At 41.8% G+C, this 21,890-nt stretch overlaps 1 protein-coding gene across 2 annotated transcripts in view; it reads left to right on the top strand.

The window, feature by feature from the left end:
- NBAS (NBAS subunit of NRZ tethering complex) overlaps positions 1-21,890 on the top strand; it is a 175,144-nt gene that overhangs the window by 133,166 nt on the left and 20,088 nt on the right. For both annotated transcript variants that reach the window (XM_083431294.1, XM_083431293.1), the window contains 6 exons: positions 1,950-2,200; positions 4,140-4,474; positions 8,802-9,023; positions 10,975-11,177; positions 12,814-12,903; positions 18,284-18,479. In XM_083431294.1, coding sequence (XP_083287420.1) covers positions 1,950-2,200; positions 4,140-4,474; positions 8,802-9,023; positions 10,975-11,177; positions 12,814-12,903; positions 18,284-18,479 — 1,297 coding nt within the window. The remainder of the gene's footprint in view (positions 1-1,949; positions 2,201-4,139; positions 4,475-8,801; positions 9,024-10,974; positions 11,178-12,813; positions 12,904-18,283; positions 18,480-21,890) is intronic.

Below are 21,890 nucleotides of genomic sequence, written 5' to 3' on the forward strand. Positions count from 1 at the left end.
AGGATAAGGTTTCCCAAACTTGGGTCTCCACCTGTTTTTGAACTACAACTCCCACCATCCCTAGCTAGCAGGACCAGTGAAAATTGTAGTCCAAAAACAACTGGAGACCCAAATTTGAGAAACCCTGAAGTAGAATATTGGCTTGGTGGTAATCAACATGGGTTTAGCTAGGCTTGATTGTATTAAGCAGTATCTGATGGTGTTTTGTGGCCCTCTTTGCCAAAGCATAACTGGCAGTCTATATATATGATATCCTGAATGAGGATTAACTTCTGATACCACCTTTGTTTTAGTCTGTTGTTCTAATCTATTTTAGTGTGTTCTTAGACGTTGTGTTATAGTTTGTTTTGGATTGTGATGGGGTTGTATTAGTTTATTCTTCTCTTGCAAGCCACCTTGATTGTTGTTTTGCCTTTTGGCAAAAATATTCATCACCCATCATCCAGTACCTGTCTATGTAATGTTCAAGATTTATGAGCTTTTCAGCACCTCTGTCTGCCTTTTTCCACTGGAAGCTATTTGATATCCCAGGCAGAAGAGGTGTCATCAAAAAGAGTAGGGCGTGAACAGGTTCCATTGGTCCTTCCTCGGTCCACACCTCACTGAAATCTCTTCAAATGTCTTGTTGTCCCACTTGAAGCATGGAGTAGAAAGCTACAGACAAACTGGTTGGGCTGTGTAGGCTTCATTTCGTTTTTGACACCACCAGCCAATTCTATCCCTATTAAATAAGATTTCAGCAGAGTCAACAAATTGCCTAGTGACCACATGGTTTAATTAAACACACACACACACCAACCAACCAACCAATGTGTTTACTCGGTATTAGAGTGAATTTTGCAGCAGTAATGAAACTTTGTCCAGAAGTATTGACAATAGGATGGATATTTAAAACCTTGGAGCAGAAGCCTGTTATGCCCGTAGCACAAACAAAATCCCTATTGGGCAATACAGGCGACCTAAGGAACAAAAGATGGGAGCAGTTGGTGAGGAAGGGAAGGGAAGCTGAAGCAGCACCAGGTGGTCACCCCCACAAGAGGAGGAGGAATCAGGGGACACGCAGAAGAGTGATGGAGGTGGCAAGGGCCTAGGGGATCTTGGCAGATAGCAGCCAGCCAGCAGATGAAGCCTAGAGGGAGGAGGGGGCTTAAGGAAGGATAGCTGAAAGCGGAGTAAGGAGACACAACCAAGTGGGAACTGTGAAAGCATCCAAATGACTGAGCCCATATTTGTTAAGGGGGGGGGGGAATCAACTCCCTGCTAATTTTGAGAAATTATAGCTCTTCGATGCCCAAAACTATTCACCTAAGCAAATGTGTTGTGGTTTGTTTGTTTCTGTTTTTGCATAATGCGTATTTCTAGAGAATGTTTTCCTGCTCCATTTTGGATTTCTCTTTCTGTTTTGTGCTTATTCTCCCGGTGCTTTCGTTCCAAATTGGTTTACTTGCCAGAGTAACTATTAAAAGGGTGTGTGCCGAAAGATGCGTTTGCGTGATATATAATTTCAAAAGTCTGCAAAACATCAGCAAATTATGAGTTAGCTTGAAAGCTTGATTTTTTTTCCCCTTAAAAAATCATGTCAGGGAAAGAACTTGAATACCCACTTCGATGAGAGATTTGGTAAAATGTAATTATGAGCAAGCAACTAAAACTTGAGCTTTTGTCACTAAAAAAATACTCTTAAGACTAATACTTGTTATAACTGTCAGTGGAAAAACCTGTTCATAATTTAGTACCTCTTGCTTTGTAGACAACAGTCTGCAATTTTACTGGCAGTACAAAGTAACACCCTTCATGAAAATCCTGCCAAGCATAATCTTGATGTCTCAGCCTCTACTACAACATTAGAATGTGGAATTTGCATGATAGCTATTGACATAAGGTGGGAGACACAGGAACTTGTCCCCTGTTCTTTGCAATGACCAAATTTGTTCCATTTCCCTACACAGTTTATCCACAACTGCTATAGAAGAACGAGCCCAAAGTCTTGGCCTCTTTGAGACTTTGAACACAATTCCTGAAGCCTTTCATGAACATATGGCCAAATATGTATACCCAACTATTGAAGGCAGAGATCATCAACGTTTGCTGTATTATTTCACACTCCTTGAAAATTGTGCCTGTCCTGAACATGGGAAATTAGCTATCAAGCCTGAAACACACATACGCCTGCTGAAAAAATTCAAGGCAGTTGCACCAGGTACGCAAAGTTGACGTTTTGCCTCTTACATTTGTATCTGCTAGGCTCATTCCTTTTTTCTCATTCGCAAAATGTGATGTTGGTCCTCACCTCATTGCAAGAGGGAGGGGCGCTCTGTTGCAACAGCAAAATGTGATGTTAAAATGGATGTTCATGCATCTAGTATATGTTGAATATGGTATTTTATAGCAGTTGTAACATTTATTTGTCAGGAATGTGCAAACACATGAAACTTGCTATATCAGTATTATGCTTAAAACTGAATTAAAACTTGCTTTTCTTCATCTACATAAACCAGAGGAATAAATTTCAAACTTACCCAGATAAAAAAAATTTGCATTCCCTTGCTTTTGTGTAGGATGTTTATGGATAATGCTTAGTAAGTAGGTGTCAGCCTCCTTTGTATATTATAATGTGCATCAAATTTATGGGGCAGTGGAGTGATAAAATTATAAGAAACTGTATCAATATGCTTTCATGGAGGCAAATGTCATATGTTACCTGCTTGTTGGTCGTTTTGAAATAGCTCTGGTGAGATTTTGGAGCTGGAAAATGGACTCATTTTTAAATACTTAATTTTGTAACAAGAAACATTTATTGCTATTGTTTGTGTCAAACTAGGCTTTATATTTTGACATATATGTGCTATTAGACAACATATGTGTAAAAAATAAATATGAAAACGGATTCAAAGAGTCTTCTCTTACTATTAGTACAAAACAAAAACTGAACCTATCTAAAACAATGTTAGGCTTTTGCTTTGTGGAAGCACGTAAAATAGTTGTAAATTGGTAGCCTGGATGGAAACTGTGAATTGATAACACCAACAAAGACTAAATCTGTATCAGATTTGCCTTAAAGGAGAGAATTTCTGCTCGTTCAAATTAGGACACCCAGTTTTTGCCAATTGCTCCTACTTTGTCCCCTCCAGAAATCTGTTCCTGAAAGTTGTGGACCTTCTGGAGCAAAATGAGATATGACATGAAGGAGTGCAGGGGCATTTGAGAAAACTGTGCTATCCTTTGCACAAGCAAATCACTTTCTGCTAAGGCAAAGCCGCCACTGGATACAACCTGGGGGATTTTCTGAATTTGTGAAAGTTCACCATTAAAAAAGAAGAAGCTTTCTATATATATATATCTGTGTGAGGACATGTTACATATATGCAAGTGTGGAAGGGTAGGGAGGGACCTAGATGCGAGTAACATACCGTATTTTTCGCTCTATAAGATGCACCAGACCACAAGACACACCTAGTTTTTGGAGGAGGAAAACAAGAAAAAAAAAATTCTGAATCTCAGAAGCCAGAACAGCAAGAGGGATCGCTGTGCAGCGGAAGCAGCAATTCCTCTTGATGTTCTGGCTTCTGGGATAGCTGTGCAGCCTGCATTCGCTCCATAAGACGCACAAACATTTCCTCTTACTTTCTAGGAGGGAAAAAGTGAGTCTTATAGAGCAAAAAATACGGTAGTTGTTATATTTCTTACCTGCCCTTCACTAGCTCTAGAATCAAATTGATGGTTTTGCTAGCATTCCCCTGCCTTCTCTTACACTCCCCGCCCCATAATCTCCCACCAAACCATATGCAAAAAAGCAAAACCCTGAGGCTGCAGTCCTGTGCATGCTTACCCATTGAACATGGTGGGACTTATTTCCCTGTAAACGTTGGTAGCGATCAAGCTGATTCTCGTGAGTCTTTGGGCATTCCTGCCTCCTCCTTTTTAATGCATGTTTTGTTCTTTAAGTGGCCCTTGCATAACACAGGTTTTCATTGCCAGATGCTGGGAGTTAGTGCTAGCAAGGAGGGATCTTCCTGCACTGCTAGTAGGTCTCTGTCACCCATAGATAGCGGTTCTTATGTTATTAGAGTTTGCTAGTTGCGATGCTTTTATTTAACGATCTAACTTAAGGACTTCTGCTCATCTCTTTCCGCTGTTAGGTCTCAATTACAAAAAGCTTACGGAAGACAATGTGAGTCCCCTGGAAGCTTTGGATCCGGTCCTCACAAGTCAAAACATTTTATCCATTTCCAAGCTTGCTCCTAAAATCCCAGAAAAAGATGGAGGGATGCTTTCCGCAAGCTCTGTCTATGCCATCTGGATCAAAAAACTCTTCTGGGATGGGGACCCCCATCTTATTAAAAGAGCTCCAGAAACCATGGCTGAATGGTTGCATTCATATGATATCTGTGCCAAGTACTTTGATAGACTCCACCCAGGAGATATTATCAATTTCATAGATGAAATTACTTTTTCCTCAAAGGCTGTCACCAAGGTAAGTACACGTTTACAGCTGCATTGTGTAAATTCAGATATTTCATCTGAAGTGTTCAAAAGCTTTGCTTCTCACTGGCATATGTATGAAGTTCAACTTTTTAATTGGAATATTTGCTAATAACTTAAATCACAGGGATATATATACCGGTATATATATATATGGTAAACGGAAGTAATCTATTGGCATGTCCCAAACTCCAGGTTCTTGCAGATTTCTGCTGGTTCTAAATATTTTTTATCATATGCTATGTAGTCTGGGTGCCTGGAATATTGGGTTGTATGCAATTACACCTGTCCATGAATGTAAGAATCCCACACACCAACTTTCATGCTGTTGGGTGAGAGTGGGGTCCCCTGATCCTTGGTGACTGAGTTTCATTGGGTGCAGGAAGAAGGAGGAATTGGATAAAGTCACTCCCCTTATGTTAGCAGAGGGATCAGGAGCCCTTCCGAATATCTAAATAATAGCATTCAACTCATTATGCGGCTATGACCCCTCAAAGATGATTTTTCAGTTGGACTTTCAGAATAACACAGAAACATCTATCTTGGATTAGTCACAGAGGATTCCTAACAGCCCATTATGTTAGTTGAGAAGCTAAAGGATTATGCAAATAGCCAAGGGGGCTTTGTCTTGTTTTTCAAGCAAGAATTCGAATAAACTTCTCACTTGTGTGCTTCCTGTTCCTCCTCTAGGGAGCAGCAGCAAGAAGCAGTTTAGAAGATTCCTAATTAGATTAGCAGCAGCTTGTTATTTTATTAACTAATGGTGATTAATCTATCTATTGTATGTTTGAAACCATGGTTTATGAAGATGGTTTGCTAATAATAGAAAAAGCACAGTTCAGATAAGATGAAGTTTAGGGTTTCGGTGGTAACTGGAAGCAAAAGCTTCTGAGTTTCTCTTCATAATAATAATAATAATTTAATTACTTATACCCTGCCCACCTGGCTGGGTCTCCCTAGCCACTCTGGGCAGCTCCCAACAGAATATTAAAAACACAATGAAACATCAAACATTAAAAACTTCCCTAAACAGGGCTGCCTTCAGATGTCTTCTAAAAGTCAGGTGGTTGTTTATTTCCTTGACATCTGATGGGAAGGCATTCCACAGGACCAGCACCACTACAGAGAAGGCCCTCTGCCTGGTTCCCAGTAACCTAACTTCTCGCAGTGAGGGAACCGCCAGAAGGCCACACTGAAGGAGGGGAAGGGAGAATATGAGCCTAAGTCTCACTATGGCTTGTTCTTATCATTCTAAACTATGGCTTAGTATGATATCTAAAACACAGCCTTTGTGCAAGAGCACCATTTTCAGCTACAGTATAGAACCCAATTGAATGCAGTTGATAAGAGTGTGCAAGCTGGTAGCTTGTTCCTGATAATAAAGTTTAGGAGTGAAATTTCATTTATGTTTCAAATCAGTTGCCTCCTGCTCATGTAAAAGAAGGCTGCATATGACCCTTTTTATTCAGTTTGGATAGTGGGAGCAGATATCCTTTACTCCCCTCGAAAAAAATCAAAACCCTTTCAAAAAAGGAAATTGCTTTTCACATATTTTGCAAAATGCAGGCAATGATGAACTGTAGCACTATCAAAACGTATTATCACTAGGCAGAAATGAATGTACAATTAAAGCCCTAGAATTCTTCTTTTAAATGGACTAATCTCTGCTTTCAAGATCATTGTGGCTTCAGAACATGGCAAACACTTTCGCTGTTCTTTAGCATCCAACAGAACAATCCAACTGCGTGCATAATGCATCCGTCTGCATCACTTTACCCAGATTTTGAGCATTTTAATGCACAGAGAAGACAAGGGAAGGGTTGGGAACGATTCTCCTTAAAAAATAATGGATATGTTAATAAAAGATATTTTGCATAATATGTAAGCGCCAAATCTGCTTTCTTATGCTTGAAGTATAATAAGGATTCTTAGGGCTGGAAACCAGAGTTCCCATCATTGGAATTCTGCTCCTGAAGAGCTCCCACTAAAGGAAAGAGGATGATTTTCCCACAGTTTCCCCTGCCCCTTTTGTCTCTTGAAAGCTCTTCCAGAGGATGGGCTGACCCACTGGAACAGCATGGGAGCTGCTTTGGGGGCTGCAGGTGAAAAGGAAGACTGGCAAAAAAAGAGAGAGACCTTGTGGGGGCCGGAGTATATTTTTTGGGGCTGCTTACCTGTGTCTTGCAGCGCACGAAAGGGGCTGCTTAAAATGGAGGCCGCTCAAGCACTGCTGCTGCTGGCACCAACAAAGCCCAGCCCCCTTCCTCCTCTAGGCAGGGCGGGAAGAAGCCAGGAGGAAGGAGAGCAGAGGCACCGGCGCCGCTGCCATGTGAGGGAGAGGGAGGGAGAGGGAAAGAACGTGCATGCTGGCGATCCACGCAGTGATTCTCGGACCGTCTGCAGGCCGGATCCAGAAGGCAATTGGGCCTGATTCAGCCCACGGGCCTTAGTTTGCCTACTCATGTTGAAGATGTCCCCAAGAAGTGTTCCCATGGCTCCTGCACTTTTGAGAGCTTGTCTGTAAGTGTTCGTACACGGGCAGTGCAATTGTATATGTGTCTACTCAAAACATAAGCGCCCCACTGAGCTTAAAGGGGGCTTGCTCCCAAGTAAGCGTGCCTTTTCCAGCAGAAGCGTGGACAGTAGAAATAAGAGTGAGGACCCTTTATGTAGTGTCCACCCTGACTTAGGAGTCTTGCCTGGAACTGACAGTAACCTTTTCCCACCTTTCCCAGACATTTTATTCTTAACTTTCTGCTGCTTGGTGGGTTTTTATGAGAACACGCAGCAGGGCAGGGGGCGGTTCTTGATTTGGGATAATTAATGTATGATCGTTTTTATTTGTTTGTTTACTTTATAACAATTATACACCGCTTGATTATAAGAAAGGGGGGAGCCCTCAAAGGTGTCTATGAAAAGATAAAACGATGAACATTAAAACGTACAAAAACTTAAAATACTAAAACAGATTAAAATTCAAGCCAACTTCCGAAGCATCTGGGTAAGCTTGTCTAAACAAGAATTCTTTTAGCAGACGCCGAAAGGAATACAGTAACAGTTGTGCTTTAATTTTTTATGTAACTGCTCCATTTGTACTGTATACTCTGCTCTGCGAATTAAGTTACTGTGATAATGTTTTGGTACGAGGCGATGAACGAATGAAACATAAACACATTCCATGTGTTTTGCAGACCCTTTTTTATATGAGCATTGTTCCTTGGCCTTGGCCTTTGGAACAAGTCAAGTTATTTGCAAGCTAAATAAATAGTTATGCATTAGCTTATGGAAGGCACGTTACAGCACTCCACGTGCTAAAAACACCACATAAAAGATGAAGACAGCCCAATGAAGTACATGAACTGGAATTTATCATGCATATTGGGCATTCAAGAACTATAAAGCCTGAGGATAAATGGCCCAGTGGGATAAAAACTCAATTTCTCTTTCTTCAGGCCAGTGGACACACTGCAAATGAATTAAAAATAGCTCACCTTGTAGAAGGTATACTCAAGAGTAGCTTGCCCTGCTGTTGAGGGTAGTTTATGGTTCAGGACTGACGTCGTAGCTGAGAAATGTTATTTAATATGTTGGTGCCTTTCTGGGGCAACAATTTCTCACTCACAGTCGACTGACACATACCTGTGGCACGCTGCAGTCCATCACCTCACCTGAAACAATGTGGTTTTGTGAGGTGGTGCATCCAATCCTAGGAATATAATGAAAGCCGCATTGTGTAATTGGCTGGAAACCACTGAGCGCCTTTGAGGTAGATTCATTAGAAGAAGAAAATGGAATTGTACAGGCCTTCTGCTGCCTCTCTGCTTAGTCACCCTTTTCGACATGAATATTTAACATGAATATTTTTTAAAAAACAAAACAAAAATCATCTTCCAATGAGAGTGGAAAACTTCCAGCTGGTAGCTTCAAATGAATTTTTGAAAACATTTAAAGCATATACAAAGTTATGCCTCAAGATTGTTACAGACTATAATGCTTTAGGAGAGGAAGTTATTTGTGTTGGTTCTTTTTTAAAAAACGAAGACTTTTAAAGTTAGATAATGGAATCGCTCAAGAAGATGTAGGCGTGACAAAAGAACGAGCTAACATGGGATTAGAAACTTGAAAGGAATGGCTCTTTTTAAGTAACAAAGCCGCTCTCTTTCACATTTTCTGTTATGTTTAACACGTTCTTGTCCTTTAGAAGGAAAGACAATTACCTTAATCAGTGTTTATGTTTTGCTCAGCTACTCATTTGTATCCAGATACACCTTGCATTGCATGTGACAATTTATGATGAAACGTGCATTATCTTTTCTCAGCTGTCAGTTGATTCCCGGGTAGAGATGACGAGGAAGGCTATTAAGTCAGTGAAACACATCGCCGAAAAAGCTGGGAAAAGGTCCTCCGAGGGAGACCATGCAGAAGACATGCCTGGCAGGCAAATCACTTATGAAGATGCTTTGAGTCACCTACAGCAATCTCTCGCACACCTGGAAACACTTAGCCATAGCTTTATTTCTTCCCTTAAAAACAGTGACCAGGTAAATGATTTTTTAATGAAAAAAACTGACCAAATCAGTGTTACACATAATAATTATTTGCGATGCTGAACACACACACACACATGCGCATTTCTATAGGCTTTTTCAGAAGAATGGGTTGGCTCACTGGCAGTATCATTTTGGGGAACAGTTTTTAGATATCTTATATATTGTATGTTTCTTGTTGCAAGTCACCTTGATACTACTTAATGTTTAGCAGTCTACTCCCTAGCCCAAATAAATTGGTAACATACCTGCATGGTTGATAAGTCATCTGCCTATACAGTGAGGGGGGAAAGTATTTGATCCCCTGCTAAGCTTGCCCTCTGACGAAGAAATGACCAGTCCATAATTTTAATGGTAGGTTTATTGTAGCTGTGAGAGACGGAATAACAACAGGAAAAACCCCAGAAACCCAGAAGAAAAAAGTCAGAGATTGATGTGCATTATATGTATGCACTTGTTACCCATTTCCCATTTTTATTATTTAATTTAACACTTGGTGGCTGTTTCGTTCCCACCTCCAGCTGTTCTGTCTCATTCATGTTGTTTTACTGGACTTGCTGTTTCTGGATTTTATCAAAAAACCGATCCCCCATTCCCTTACCCCTTTAAACAGTTCCTCAAAAATACAGCACAGGGGCTCAGGTATGAGAAACTTAACTTTCAATGTACCTTTAAAGTTTCATTCTTCGAATACATGAGATACCTATGGTAGGTACATTTTTTAAATGGATGTTTTTTGACATGGCCATTTCGATTAACAGGGTTGTATCTGATGATGACTGGGTTTGATTTACTCTCTCCTACCCACTTAACACCACACCACCTGTACTGTTCCTGATGGCTATGAGGTCTTCTGAAACAGAACGGGATATGGTGTAGAGGGCTGAATTGAGGGTGGGGTTCCGTGAAAATCAGGTGCCTTGACTTATGTGAGGGGAAGCACTTTCTGCTAAGGCAAAGCCATTGGAGACAACTGGAATCCTTTCTCCATGAATGTTTCTGGAAGAAGTTAGCTGAGAACCTCCTGAAACTTCACGAGAACTTAGCCGCAGTTGGAGTTCCTTGACTCTGTTTTGACCCACCTGACCTCCAATTAAATAATGTTGGCAGTGTTGAGTTAATATTTTATGGGGTTGTATCCAGCATAGCATTGTCGTAAGGAATTGATGATGAGCTTATACTGCTAGCATCTTGCAAAAGGACATCCGCTTGGGCCAGAGGTTCCACAGGTGGAAAGTTTGCATTTCTATGTTCAATTTGTAGAGGAAAGTAAAAAAAGTAGTGTCTCTGCTGTGCAACTTGGAGAAATGAACCCCCACTACCTTAAAGGCCCTTGCACTAGTGGACTGGGAGCATTGGATACAATCCCTCCAGTGGTGCTGTGGGTCAGTACATCTGACTGTTAACCAGATGGTTGGAGGTTCAAGCCCACCCAGGGATGGCTGTGGGCAGAATTCCAGCATTACAGAAGGTTGGAGCATTACAGGAGACTCAGAACTCTATAATTCTGAGTCTAACCCATGGCCACTTAATACTTGTATTATATTATGGTAGCCAACTATGCAGTAACATCCTTTGGACACAGCTTATCACATCAAATCCAGTTTCAGGGTGCTGTAAAGCCCACTTGTACTAAAAGCAGTAGAAACCTACACAGAAATACGTAAGCATGGAAATTTTTAAAACAGCATTATGAGCTTCTAGTCCTATCTGATTAGTTCCTAAAATTGCTTTGTGCAGTGATGGAAGTAATAACTCCTGTTGTAATTTATTGGTGTGCAGTCCAGAGCTTTCTGTTTTGAGTGTTTTGGGAAGGTCTTTTCTTGTGTCTTCAGTGAGCAGCGGAATCTGAAGTTTTAATTAAGGTTGACCTATTGAGCATAAATCCCGCAAAGGAAAAGTTGACTGCTCCATGTGCATTTAAAATACCTCTCTCTCTCTCCAGGATATACTAAGAGAATATGGGCACCAGTATGATTTATCCCGGTCAGAAAAAGAGAAAATCAATGAGCAAGCTGTAACTATGTGTATAGATGGTCAGCCCCTGGATATGATACAGAAACTATTGGATGTTGCTGTTGGAGATCTGGGACTCTCGCCTAGCGATATAGTAAGGACAGCGGTAAATAAAGTGGTGGGTGCTTTAAGGTAAGTTACATTTGCACTCCCACAGACCCTTGAAAGTGTATTCTTAAATTTAATTGAATGCTTAGGTTTTACATGAGGCCCACCTAACCCACATTGCATTAATGAAAAGCTCTGAAACATACTTCCTGGATTTAATCCAACAAACGGGGGGGAAACCCCACCTATAAACTACAGTCGTGCCCCGCAAGACGAAAGGGTTTTCCGTTTTTCAATGCGCTTCGCAGGACGAATTTCCCTATGGGCTTGCTTCGCAAGACGAAAATGTCTTGCGAGTCTGGAGGGTTTTTTTTCGCTCCCCACCCCCTTTTTTAGCCTTTTAGCAGCTAATCCGCTAATCCCTTAAGCCTTTAATAGCCGCTAATAGCCCCTAATCTGCTAATAGCGCTAAGCCGCTAAGCCGCTAATAGGGTTGCTTCGCAAGACAAAAAAACCGCTAGACGAAGAGACTTGCGGAACGAATTAATTTCATCTTGCGAGGCACCACTGTAATCAGCAACCACCTGCCTAAATTGCCATGTATTGCACAGAGAATGGCAGTCATTTCTAGGTTTGACATTGTGGGGTCAAAGACAGAGAAGGCTCTCCATCTTGACCTCCCCTAAACCACAACCAACATTACTTCAGTTCCCCAGTTCAAATGTGCACAAAAAAGTATCAAGGCATTTCCTGGGCCTGCTGTGGAAAGGGTGAACCAGGTGCTGCTCACCTTCATTCTGCCCACTCACTGCTTCCCCCTGTCCCCTGATCCAAGTACCTAGTTTCATAGCCTGATGAAGAAAAACCACATGTGGGAGAGACGCGCAGGCTGACAATTTTTCTACCAGGGATAATGAGACCGGTAGTTTCGTCCCAGGCGTGGAAACATGCTTGGGGACCCCCTGCCATTTCCACTGCTGCCACCTTCTCCCTAGCCTAGGGTTGCCATATTTATGAGGTAAAAATCTGGACACAAAAAGTTGTTGAGCCTGAGCCACTGCTGAGCCCAAGACCAAGCCAGAGCCCAGGCCGCCCAAGACTGAACCCGAACCTGAACCAGAGCCACATACAATTTTTTTCCTGAAAACCTGGACAATTGCTCTAAATTGTGAGAATCCCCCCAGATGAGCATGTTGGCCCCCCCAAAAGAGGACATGTCTGGGATTTCCTGGATGTATGGCAACCCTACCCTAGCCTGAAGATAAGTTTTTTGCAACATGGCAAAGGAATAGAAGGGAGTGAAATTTCTGGTGGGGGCCCAAGCATTCATGAGCAGTTTGCTAGCCCCCGGTTCATGCACTAGATTCTGCTTCTCAACACACAAGCCATTCAGCAAAAGTGGTATGAGAGTCTGACTTCACCCGTGAGTTTTATGGTGACTTACGGCGAGCAACTACAGTAAAACTCTGGCAACAAATTATTCCAGTCTTTCTCCCTTTGGCATAATTGGGGGTCTGGCATTATAGCTTCATCTTTCCTTTTTTATTTGTTGTGACAGTGATAAAAGGCAACATCTGCGTAGAAAAATGTGCCATTTGCCGTGCTTTGCTGCTGGATAAATAGCATAGAATTACACACTCTTAAGCATTAAGGATTCTGAAATGTTTCTTTCTGAAGCATGTGTTTCTACAACCTTGCTTTCGTTTCTTTCCCTCCATAGTGAAAGCGGTGGCCAGTCTCCTTTCAAAAAAGATCCTTTCCAGATATTAGAAAGTATTGTGTCTGCGGTCCACGCGAGTGCTGAAAACAGGTAAGAGCTTTGTAGGTGCATCGCAAACAGAACTACACTTGCTAATCCTTCGTAAACTATATTTGTCGGGGATGTTAGAGTGGAAGCACTGTGGTGCTGATCCCCCCCCCCGCCCCGCCCCCCGAGGAATTTGTATAGTCCCCACTATGCTCAGAATGCAGACAGTGATAGAGACATGAGTGAAAACCCAACCACACACATAAAGAGAGAGACCCATGCCCATTCATCAGTCCTGCAGGTCTACTCATATTCAACCTGAATTGCACAAATGCCTCTGACACCTTTCATTTGACTCCTCCAGTTGCAAAGTCATGCCAAGCATGTGAGTTCCACTAAAAGGCAGAGGGCCTTTTCGGTAGTGGTACCCTCCCACTGAGGTCCAGCTCTGAAGGCCTTTTGGTGGTTCCCTCACTGCGAGAAGCGAAGTTACAGGGAACCAGGCAGAGGGCCTTCTTGGTAGTGGCGCCCAGCCTGTGGAACGCCCTCCCATTAGATGTCAAGGAAATAAACAACTGTTTGACTTTTAGAAGACATCTGAAGGCTGCCCTGTTTAGGGAAGGTTTTAATGTTTGATGTTTTATCATTATTCTTATTCTTATTAATATTAATAATAATATTCTTCTGGGAGCTGCCAAAGTAGCTAGGGAAATGCAGCCAGATGGGCAGGGTATAAATAATAAATTATTATTATTATTATTATTATTATTAGTTCACTCATTCAGAAGTCTGGTTAAATGAGCATTAAGTTCTTCTACCGTTGACCACTGTTTCTGTGGTAACCCTGTAACATTGTTCAGAGATTCCTATTTTTGTTTTTTTGTTTCCTGTTATTTTTGCAGCTTTTCGCTCTACTTTGATATATCAGCATAGCAACAGACAACGCTCAAAATCGATATTTTATGAAACGTTATTTACCTCCGCCGCCTTTCATTCGTTGTGGAGAACCAAATATAAATTGCGTCCTTCAGATGTTGCTGTCATTTGAAAAATGAGCCTGGGTAACTTTTGAAACCAGGGTCTCCACAGTTTCCTTTTTAATTTTTCCACTTTTTAATTTACGTTTTGAATGCTGCTCACTCTGAAGCCTCATTTCTAATTTAGAACCAATTCTCCGAGAGATGGGGCATAAAGAGAATAGCAGGCGCCAAGTAATTTTTCTGAAGTTTTCGCAAAATGATAACTTAAACTGTCAGCTCATATTATTTCAATACTTCCAGACAGGTTGAATTGGTGTTTTCTGACTGATATTACTTTCCCATCTGTCTTGTTAGGATGAATATAGCAACCGTTAGTTACAATATAAATCACATCCTACCTGCAGCCTCTTTCCTTTGAAAAGCTCGGTGTCAGTTTGAAATATCGCCAATGAATACTACAACATTATTTACGCATTTATTTATAGCCGTTTGGAACTCGTAAAAGGACAAAGGCATAGGGAGTTGGAGGGGGGAGTGTCTAAGATGAGATTCCTCTTTACTGCTCCTAGCTCAGTCAGTAGAGCAAGAGATTGTTCATCTCAGGGCTGTGGCGTCAGGCTCCATGTTAGGCAAAAGATTCCTGCATTGGACTAGACAATCCTCATGGTCCCTTCCAATTCTACGATTCCTGTTGCACCTGAAGCCGTTTGCTCCTTGTTGAAAACTACCGTATTTTTCACCCTATAGGACGCACTTTTTCCCCTCGAAAAATGAAGGGGAAATGTGTGTGCGTCCTATGGGGCGAATGCAGGCTTTCGCTGAAGCCTGGAGAGCGAGAGGGGTCGGTGCGCACCTACCCCTCTCGCTCTCCAGGCTTCAGCGAAAGCCGCAGTGCCAGCCCCACAAGGTCGGGGGACAGCGGGGAGGTGGAATGCCGCCATCCCGCTGTCTCCCGATGTGGTTTGGAGGCTGATGGTGGGGAGACGTGTGCTTCTCCCCGCCGCCAGCCCCGCCAGCTCCAGGGACAGCTGGGAGGCGCAGCGCGTCTTCCCGCTATCCCCGGACATGGGCTGCAGGCAGGCGGCGGGGAGAAGAGTGCTTCTCCCCGCTGCCGGCCCCACAAGCACCTGGGGGGGAAATAAAAAAATTTTTCTTTATTTCCCCCCAAAAAAACTTGGTGCGTCCAATGGGCCGGTGCGTCCTATGGGGCGAAAAATATGGTACGTATTAGACATAAAGATGTCCAATGATGTAGACCAGTGATTCCTTCTGGGTAACTAGCAAATTGCCTCCTTCCTAATTCTCTTCCCTGTATGCAGTTTTGCCAATGCTTTGCTTTCTATCAGCCTCTCCCTGAAAAGGTCAAATACATACTGGAATGTGTCCATTTGAACCAAGTTTGTGATAGAGCACATCAGGCTTGAAACAGTAAACGTGGGTTTGAAACAGTAAATATACACGATTTCACTTAGATGTGCGGTGCCTCAGAACGTAACCCCCGTGTAAATGGGGAGCTGCTGGTATCGATAATGTTATTGTCTGCTTTTTTAAATCTTTTTATTCCTTTTTGTTTTTTTAAATATTTTACATTGGGGTGTAAACTGCTTAGAGATATTTTCTGATTAAGTGGTGTGTGTGTGTATACATACACACACACACACACACACACATACATACACACACACACGCAGTGGTACCTCGGGTTAAGTACTTAATTTGTTCTGGAAGTCTGTTCTTAACCTTAAACTGTTCTTAACCTGAAGCACCACTTTAGCTAATGGGGCCTCCTGCTGCCACTGTGCCACCAGAGCACGATTTCTGTTCTCATCCTGAAGCAAAGTTCTTAACCCAAGGTACTATTTCTGGGTTAGCGGAGTCTGTAACCTGAAGCGTATGTAACCTGAAGCATATGTAACCCGAGGTACCACTGTGTGTGTGTGTGTGTGTGTGTGTGTGTGTACATGATTCTATGGTTCTATGAAACAGAACCTCTGCAGTCAGCCAAGAATCAGCAAATTCTTAGAAGGATCTTAAAGCCTTGATTATGTCCCAGAGACCTGCCACTAACCATCTGGAAGTGGAAGGCTCAGCTTACTAGGCTTTGGTAGGACCAGAAAGAAAGCTGAGTGCTTAAGCTAGGATGCTGATGCCCCGTGAGTGTGCCTTTCATGATCACCATAGCTTTGCTGCTAGATGATCTGTAGCTGATTTTTGTGCAGAAGTATTGTGACATGAACTCAAAACCCTATAATCTGTCCATTTCCTTTGCCAACCAGGATTTAATTTTTCTGACCGTTGTTGAGCAAAGACTTGTGCTGAAACGGATAAGTTGCCATAACATTTCCTATAAAGAAAAAATAAGTTCCGTGCTAATTAGTTGCTGTGGGACACTTTTTCCAATGCACCTTTCCTAGGGAAGTAGAGAAGTGCATCAAAGAGAACCTTTTGCATCAGTAGTTCATTCTCATGCAAATAAGGAAAAAAGTCAAAATTACTTGCTGCCACAGAGGAATTTGTGCAAGAGCCTCCAAAGCTAACACAGAAGCAAGGAAGCCTTTATGCAGATGCCTTTAGTAGTAAAGGGAAAAGAGAAATGTTGAAAATGTTTTTATTAAAAAAAAAAAAATCATTCCCCCCCACTATTTTGCTCCTGGGCATTATAGTTGGTTTCTAGACAAGGAAATATTATGTCATTGAAGTTCTGGTGTGTTTTTCTTTGTCTATTGATCTTGTCACTTCTAACGTATGAAATAAGAAGAATTTAAAATTAGACATCAGTATCTTTGCTTGCTGATTAGAGTGTTTGGATCAAATATTTGAGTGTTTGATCTCTGCATGTTCGTTGGTCACAAGCGACTTTCTTAAAAGGGCTTTTTTGGTTTTTAGAGAGCTGGTGGAAGCTTGAGTTTCAGTCTCTTTGTAGAAGTGGCTGTCGACATGCCTCATGTATCTGTGCGCAACCCCCCCCCCCCCCGGAAGTGCTGTGAAGCACATTAATTTCACTTGTCTGCATGCTCCTTCTACAAATGTAGCTTTTGAGATTCACTCGAGGGGCTGAGAAATTAAGATATTATGAGAGGATTCACGTGCTCAGTGAAATTCTCTCCAAAGAGATCTTTGTGGAGATTCTGGGTCAAAGATGGGTTTCAAGAACCCTTAAACATAACCCACGTAAATCCCTTTATTTTGGACATAGAAAGCTCCAATAGGACACTTAAATACTTGAAAGGTATCATCATCATAATCATCATCCCTGGAACATAACTCCCACATAAGTTGAAAGTCACCTGTATAGAGACACGACTTTGGTTCCACCACACCGCATATCATATTGTATACTGCTTTTGGACAGTTCCTTGTTTTCAAATCATTTTTGCAATGTTGTAATGAAGTACCTAGAATGGTTCCTATACATTTAATTTGGAACCCAGTCTCAATAACTTGTACATTTACTGCATGGAAAAGCTGAGGGGTTTTTTTTACACTTAGAAGTCTAAGTGCAACCATCTTATCAACTTAAAAAAACAAAACCCTTCCCTTTATCACAGATGAGTGTACAGATCTGCATCCACACCTCAAGGGGTTACTCGTTTTGTGGAGACATCAAAACACATATGATGGAGCTTATGGATTAATTTCTTGATATACAGTGGTGCCTCGCAAGACGAAATTAATCCGTTCCGCGAGTCTCTTCGTCTAGCGGTTTTTTCGTCTTGCGAAGCAACCCTATTAGCGGATTAGCGCTATTAGCGGTTTAGCGGCTATTAGCGGCTATTAAAGGTTTAAGGGATTAGCGGATTAGCTGCTAAAAGGCTATTAGCAACTTAGCACCTTAGAAAAAGGGGGTGGGGAGCGAAAAACCCCCTCAAGAATTGCAAGACATTTTCATCTTGCGAAGCAAGCCCATAGAGAAATTCGTCCTGCGAAGCACCTCTGAAAATGGAAAACCCTTTCGTCTAGCGGGTTTTCCGTCTTGCGAGGCATTCGTCTTGCAGGGCACCACTGTACCTGGGAATTTTCTGGCTTCGCACTTTCACACCACTGTGGATTATCTTTGTAGTTGTTCTGAGTGTCAGAAACATTGTCTGCCATCCAGACCTATTTCTAAGAAGATTAACTTTTGAACAAAATAGTGTAGCAGTCAGTGATTGTCAACTCTGCCCTTTTGGGTGTATTTCTTTGCATGTCTTAATTTTAACAAAGTTTAATTCTTAGGAGTATAGAAAGAACCAGGTCCTTACTTGTAGACAGTGCTTTTTGGGAGGTGGGGGACGCAGGGGCACACATACCTCTAAACATTTTGTGAGCCTAAGTTTGGCCTCATTGAGGGGCAGTATTTCTATATGAGAGTATCCCTAAACATTTTTTTAGGAAAAAGGCACTGCTTGTAGAACACGTATGCATGCGTTATAAAATTGGATAAAAATAATTTTTAACACATGTGACTATTGATCTGATTGCAGTGAGAACCTAGTGTCTTCAGATGATCTCTTGGCTTGGCTTAGACCATTTTGTGGAGATGATTCTTTGCCCGTGAAGCCCCGCATTAAAGTCCTGCAGATTTTGGAGCAAGCCTTTCACCTTAGTGACGAAGACAGCAAGCTGCTCGTGCTCTTCAGAACTCAAGCTGTTCTCAAGGCCTGTTGGCCCCAGACACAGGTAGGTCATCTTGAATGGTGATGCTTTAAAACAATTCTGGGTTGCCTTTAAAGAAAGGACAAGCAGTTTAATGTATAGAAATGAGCACTAACTTTGGCTGTCAGTGAATCAGTTTCAGAATACTGGGGATGAGTATACTTTTCTTGTCAAAGATTATTTTATTTTTTGAAAATAAAAATTGTATCTGCAGGTCTCAGTTCACAACATTGGCTTGTTAATGTTGTTCCCAACCTCCATATCAATGTACATTGCGATTTTTTCATTTGCTAATGGGTTCCCGAGCAGCGCTGTTGGTAATTTTAATGAAACATAATCATTATAAATGGGGGTGAGGGAATTAAACTAGAAAGAACTGCAGCTGGGTCATATATCATGAAATGTTGTGTATATGGTGTGGATCTTTAGTATTGGTTGTGCATAGTAAGTCTAGATGAAGAGCCCAAGATCCAAAAAGTCTCAGAATAACCAAACTAGAACATCCCCTTCCCCTGTTTTGTGCAATATTCAAAACCATTTGTGGCTACCGTATTATTACTGGTAGGAGTTGGGGGTGTATGGGCTGGAAGCCTTCAAGTCTAATTGGGTTCTGTAGCTCACAGCTTCTTTTTCTTTGTACTTTATATTCAAGTATGTATCGCTCCTGCCTTCAGGGTCTGTTTTGATCCTACTACGAAGATTATGGGAGTGGTATTTTCAGGAGCAGTCCAAAGCATTTTGCTACCTGAGGCAGAGGAGCAAATAATCTTCAAGTCAAGGCCAACCAACTTATTCTAGTACCTGAGACAGAAAAATCTCACAAACCCTTCTCCCTGGCAGTAAAAAGGCAGTAATAATAAACTAACAAAATCTGTCGCAGGTTTTCTCAGTCTGCCTCATGGGCCTAGAGATTTTCATGCCCTCATTTTACATTTGATGGCTTAACCCCCCGAGATAATCATTGTTCTATACTGATTGTCAGTGAAAAGACAAGGATTGCTCTACTGAAATATCCAACAGTTAGCTATGTCTTGTGGTAATAATGAATTATTATGAGGTTTTGAAGAAATACATTATAGAGGACATTTCTTTCAGAAATACTGGAATGTCATATCTGTTTGATTTTAAAACAATGAAAAATATTTAACCCTTATCATTAACCGCAAAGATGACCAGTGAAAAGGCAAACGAGCTATTACTGTTGACATCAGAACTATATATATTGGGGGGGGGGCTATTGGGTTGTTTTTATTTTGATTATGTAATTTGTGGTTTTATATTTTGATTTTATTATGTAAAACGCCCTGAGACCTCTGGGTATAGGGCAGTATATTAATTCAATCAATAACATAAAATATTGGGGGGGGGATACTTATCCATATACTTGAAGCCTTTGCCATATGAATTAAAATATTTCACACCTCTTTAGAGTTTGAGGGTGAACATAAAACTTTGCATGTTGTTATAATCAGCACTTTCTATTTTGGGTTTGTGAAATGCCTGTAACATAATTACACATTCTCATTGTCTGTTACACATATTTAAATAATTATTCCATCCTTCTCTTTGCCTTCTTTTGGTATTCCTTTTTAGCAGTTCCCCCCCTCCCCAATTTCCTTCCCAACACCTAAAGGTACTCTAGATAATGCCAGTGATGGATGTGGATTCTTATTGTGTAAAGATAATTTTAATGATATTGCAATGTTCAATTACCAGAAAGTGTGTGAAAGCCACCTTCGGTGTGTCTAAGTAATCCTCTTAGCCAGACTTTGCATACATCAAAGTGGGACTTAATATTTAATTATGCTTTAGGTGCTATAAGTTAGTGGTCCCACAAATCAATGTACTGCTGGGAAGCAGGCCAGCTTGTGCAGAATTAAAAATGTGCTTTATGAAGGAAGCTACCTATCTCACAGTCGGAAGCACAGCTATTTCCAGTTCTCTAATGATTAGTTAACAAAATTAAGAAATCCAGATGTCCCTATTTTTCAAAGGCTTGGGAGACCTTAATGCACATTCCAATGGCACCCCGCTGGGGAAATGGTGCTTGGGGACAGGGGTAACTAGGGAGTCCAAGGGTGAGTTGCATTGTTTTGTAATCCCCATGATGCGTTTTATCTAAGGTCTTCAGGGTCTATAATTTTCTAGTTAAACGGAGCATTAAAAATGTGCCTCAGAATGGTGACATTTTCCTTAAAGGGGGGGGGGGGGATTTCCCCTCTTTTCTTTCCAGAACGAACCTATGTAGCTGAGCTGTTTTGTTCCTTTAGTATATCTGGGTGCGATGGGTCCTTTTCCGCCATTGTCACAGCACTTCTCTGTTGCTCTTTGCCGACTAGATGATTTAAAGCACACTCTCGGGCTCAAAGTTTGCATTCTGGGAAAGTCAGGCATTAAAGAGGAGGTTGTGAGTCAGCCGAAAATGGGGCATTTCTCACAAGCACCTCCCTCAGAAGCAAAACCACTCCCTCCCACTCACTTCTCTGGAGGTTTTAAGAGCACAGTTTCAAAACCGGGCGACATACCTAATCCGCAAGCGTTGTTTTCACTCTGATTTACTTACCCCCAGTAATGTCGTTTTGCAACCAAATCTAATTGATCTGTGATGGTGCACTGTGGCACTGGACTAGTTGGGGTTATCCATAAGACAGACGGATCCGCGAAGAAGGCATTGAACTAAGAAGAAGTGAAGAAGAAGAAGAGTTTGGATGTGATATCCCGCTCTATCACTACCCGAAGGAGTCTCAAAGCAGCTAACATTCTCCTTTCCCTTCCTCCCCCACAACAAACACTCTGTGAGGTGAGTGGGGCTGAGAGACGTCAAAGAAGTGTGACTAGCCCAAGGTCACCCAGCAGCTGCATGTGGAGGAGCGGGGAAGCAAACCCAGTTCCCCAGATTACGAGTCTATCGCTCTTAACCACTACACCACACTGATGGTGTGGTGTAGTCGGTAGAGCATGAGACTTGTCATCTCAGGGTCACGGCTTCAAGCATCACATTGCAGACGCTTGGACTAGATGACCCTCATGGTCCCTTCCAACTCTACAATTCTGAGAAAGGTATCAATGGAAAGGGAAAAAACAATAGCAGTGAATACAAATGGGAGAAAGGTGGAAACACTCATAGTGTGCACATGTTCTGCTTTAGCTCCTCGCCTGAATGTCTGCAGCACCCACCACCTCTGATCATTGACCAGGCTGGCCAGGATTGATAGGAGATGGTATTTGGCAACATCTGGAGGGCCTCAGGTTCCTCATCCTGATCTAGAGCTTAAATCTTGGAATTGGCTGGCTTTGTAGCCATTCTGTAGTAAGTAGGACCAGATCCATTCTGAGATAAAGCATTCTGCAGAGTTATTTTATTATAACTTTACCTTTATGCCTATGAATATGTGGGCATGTAGACCTACAGACAGACTTGTTATGGTAAACTTG

Source organism: Podarcis tiliguerta, assembly GCF_965153285.1.
Source record: "Podarcis tiliguerta genome assembly, chromosome: 3".
Classification (NCBI taxonomy): Eukaryota; Metazoa; Chordata; class Lepidosauria; order Squamata; family Lacertidae; genus Podarcis; species Podarcis tiliguerta.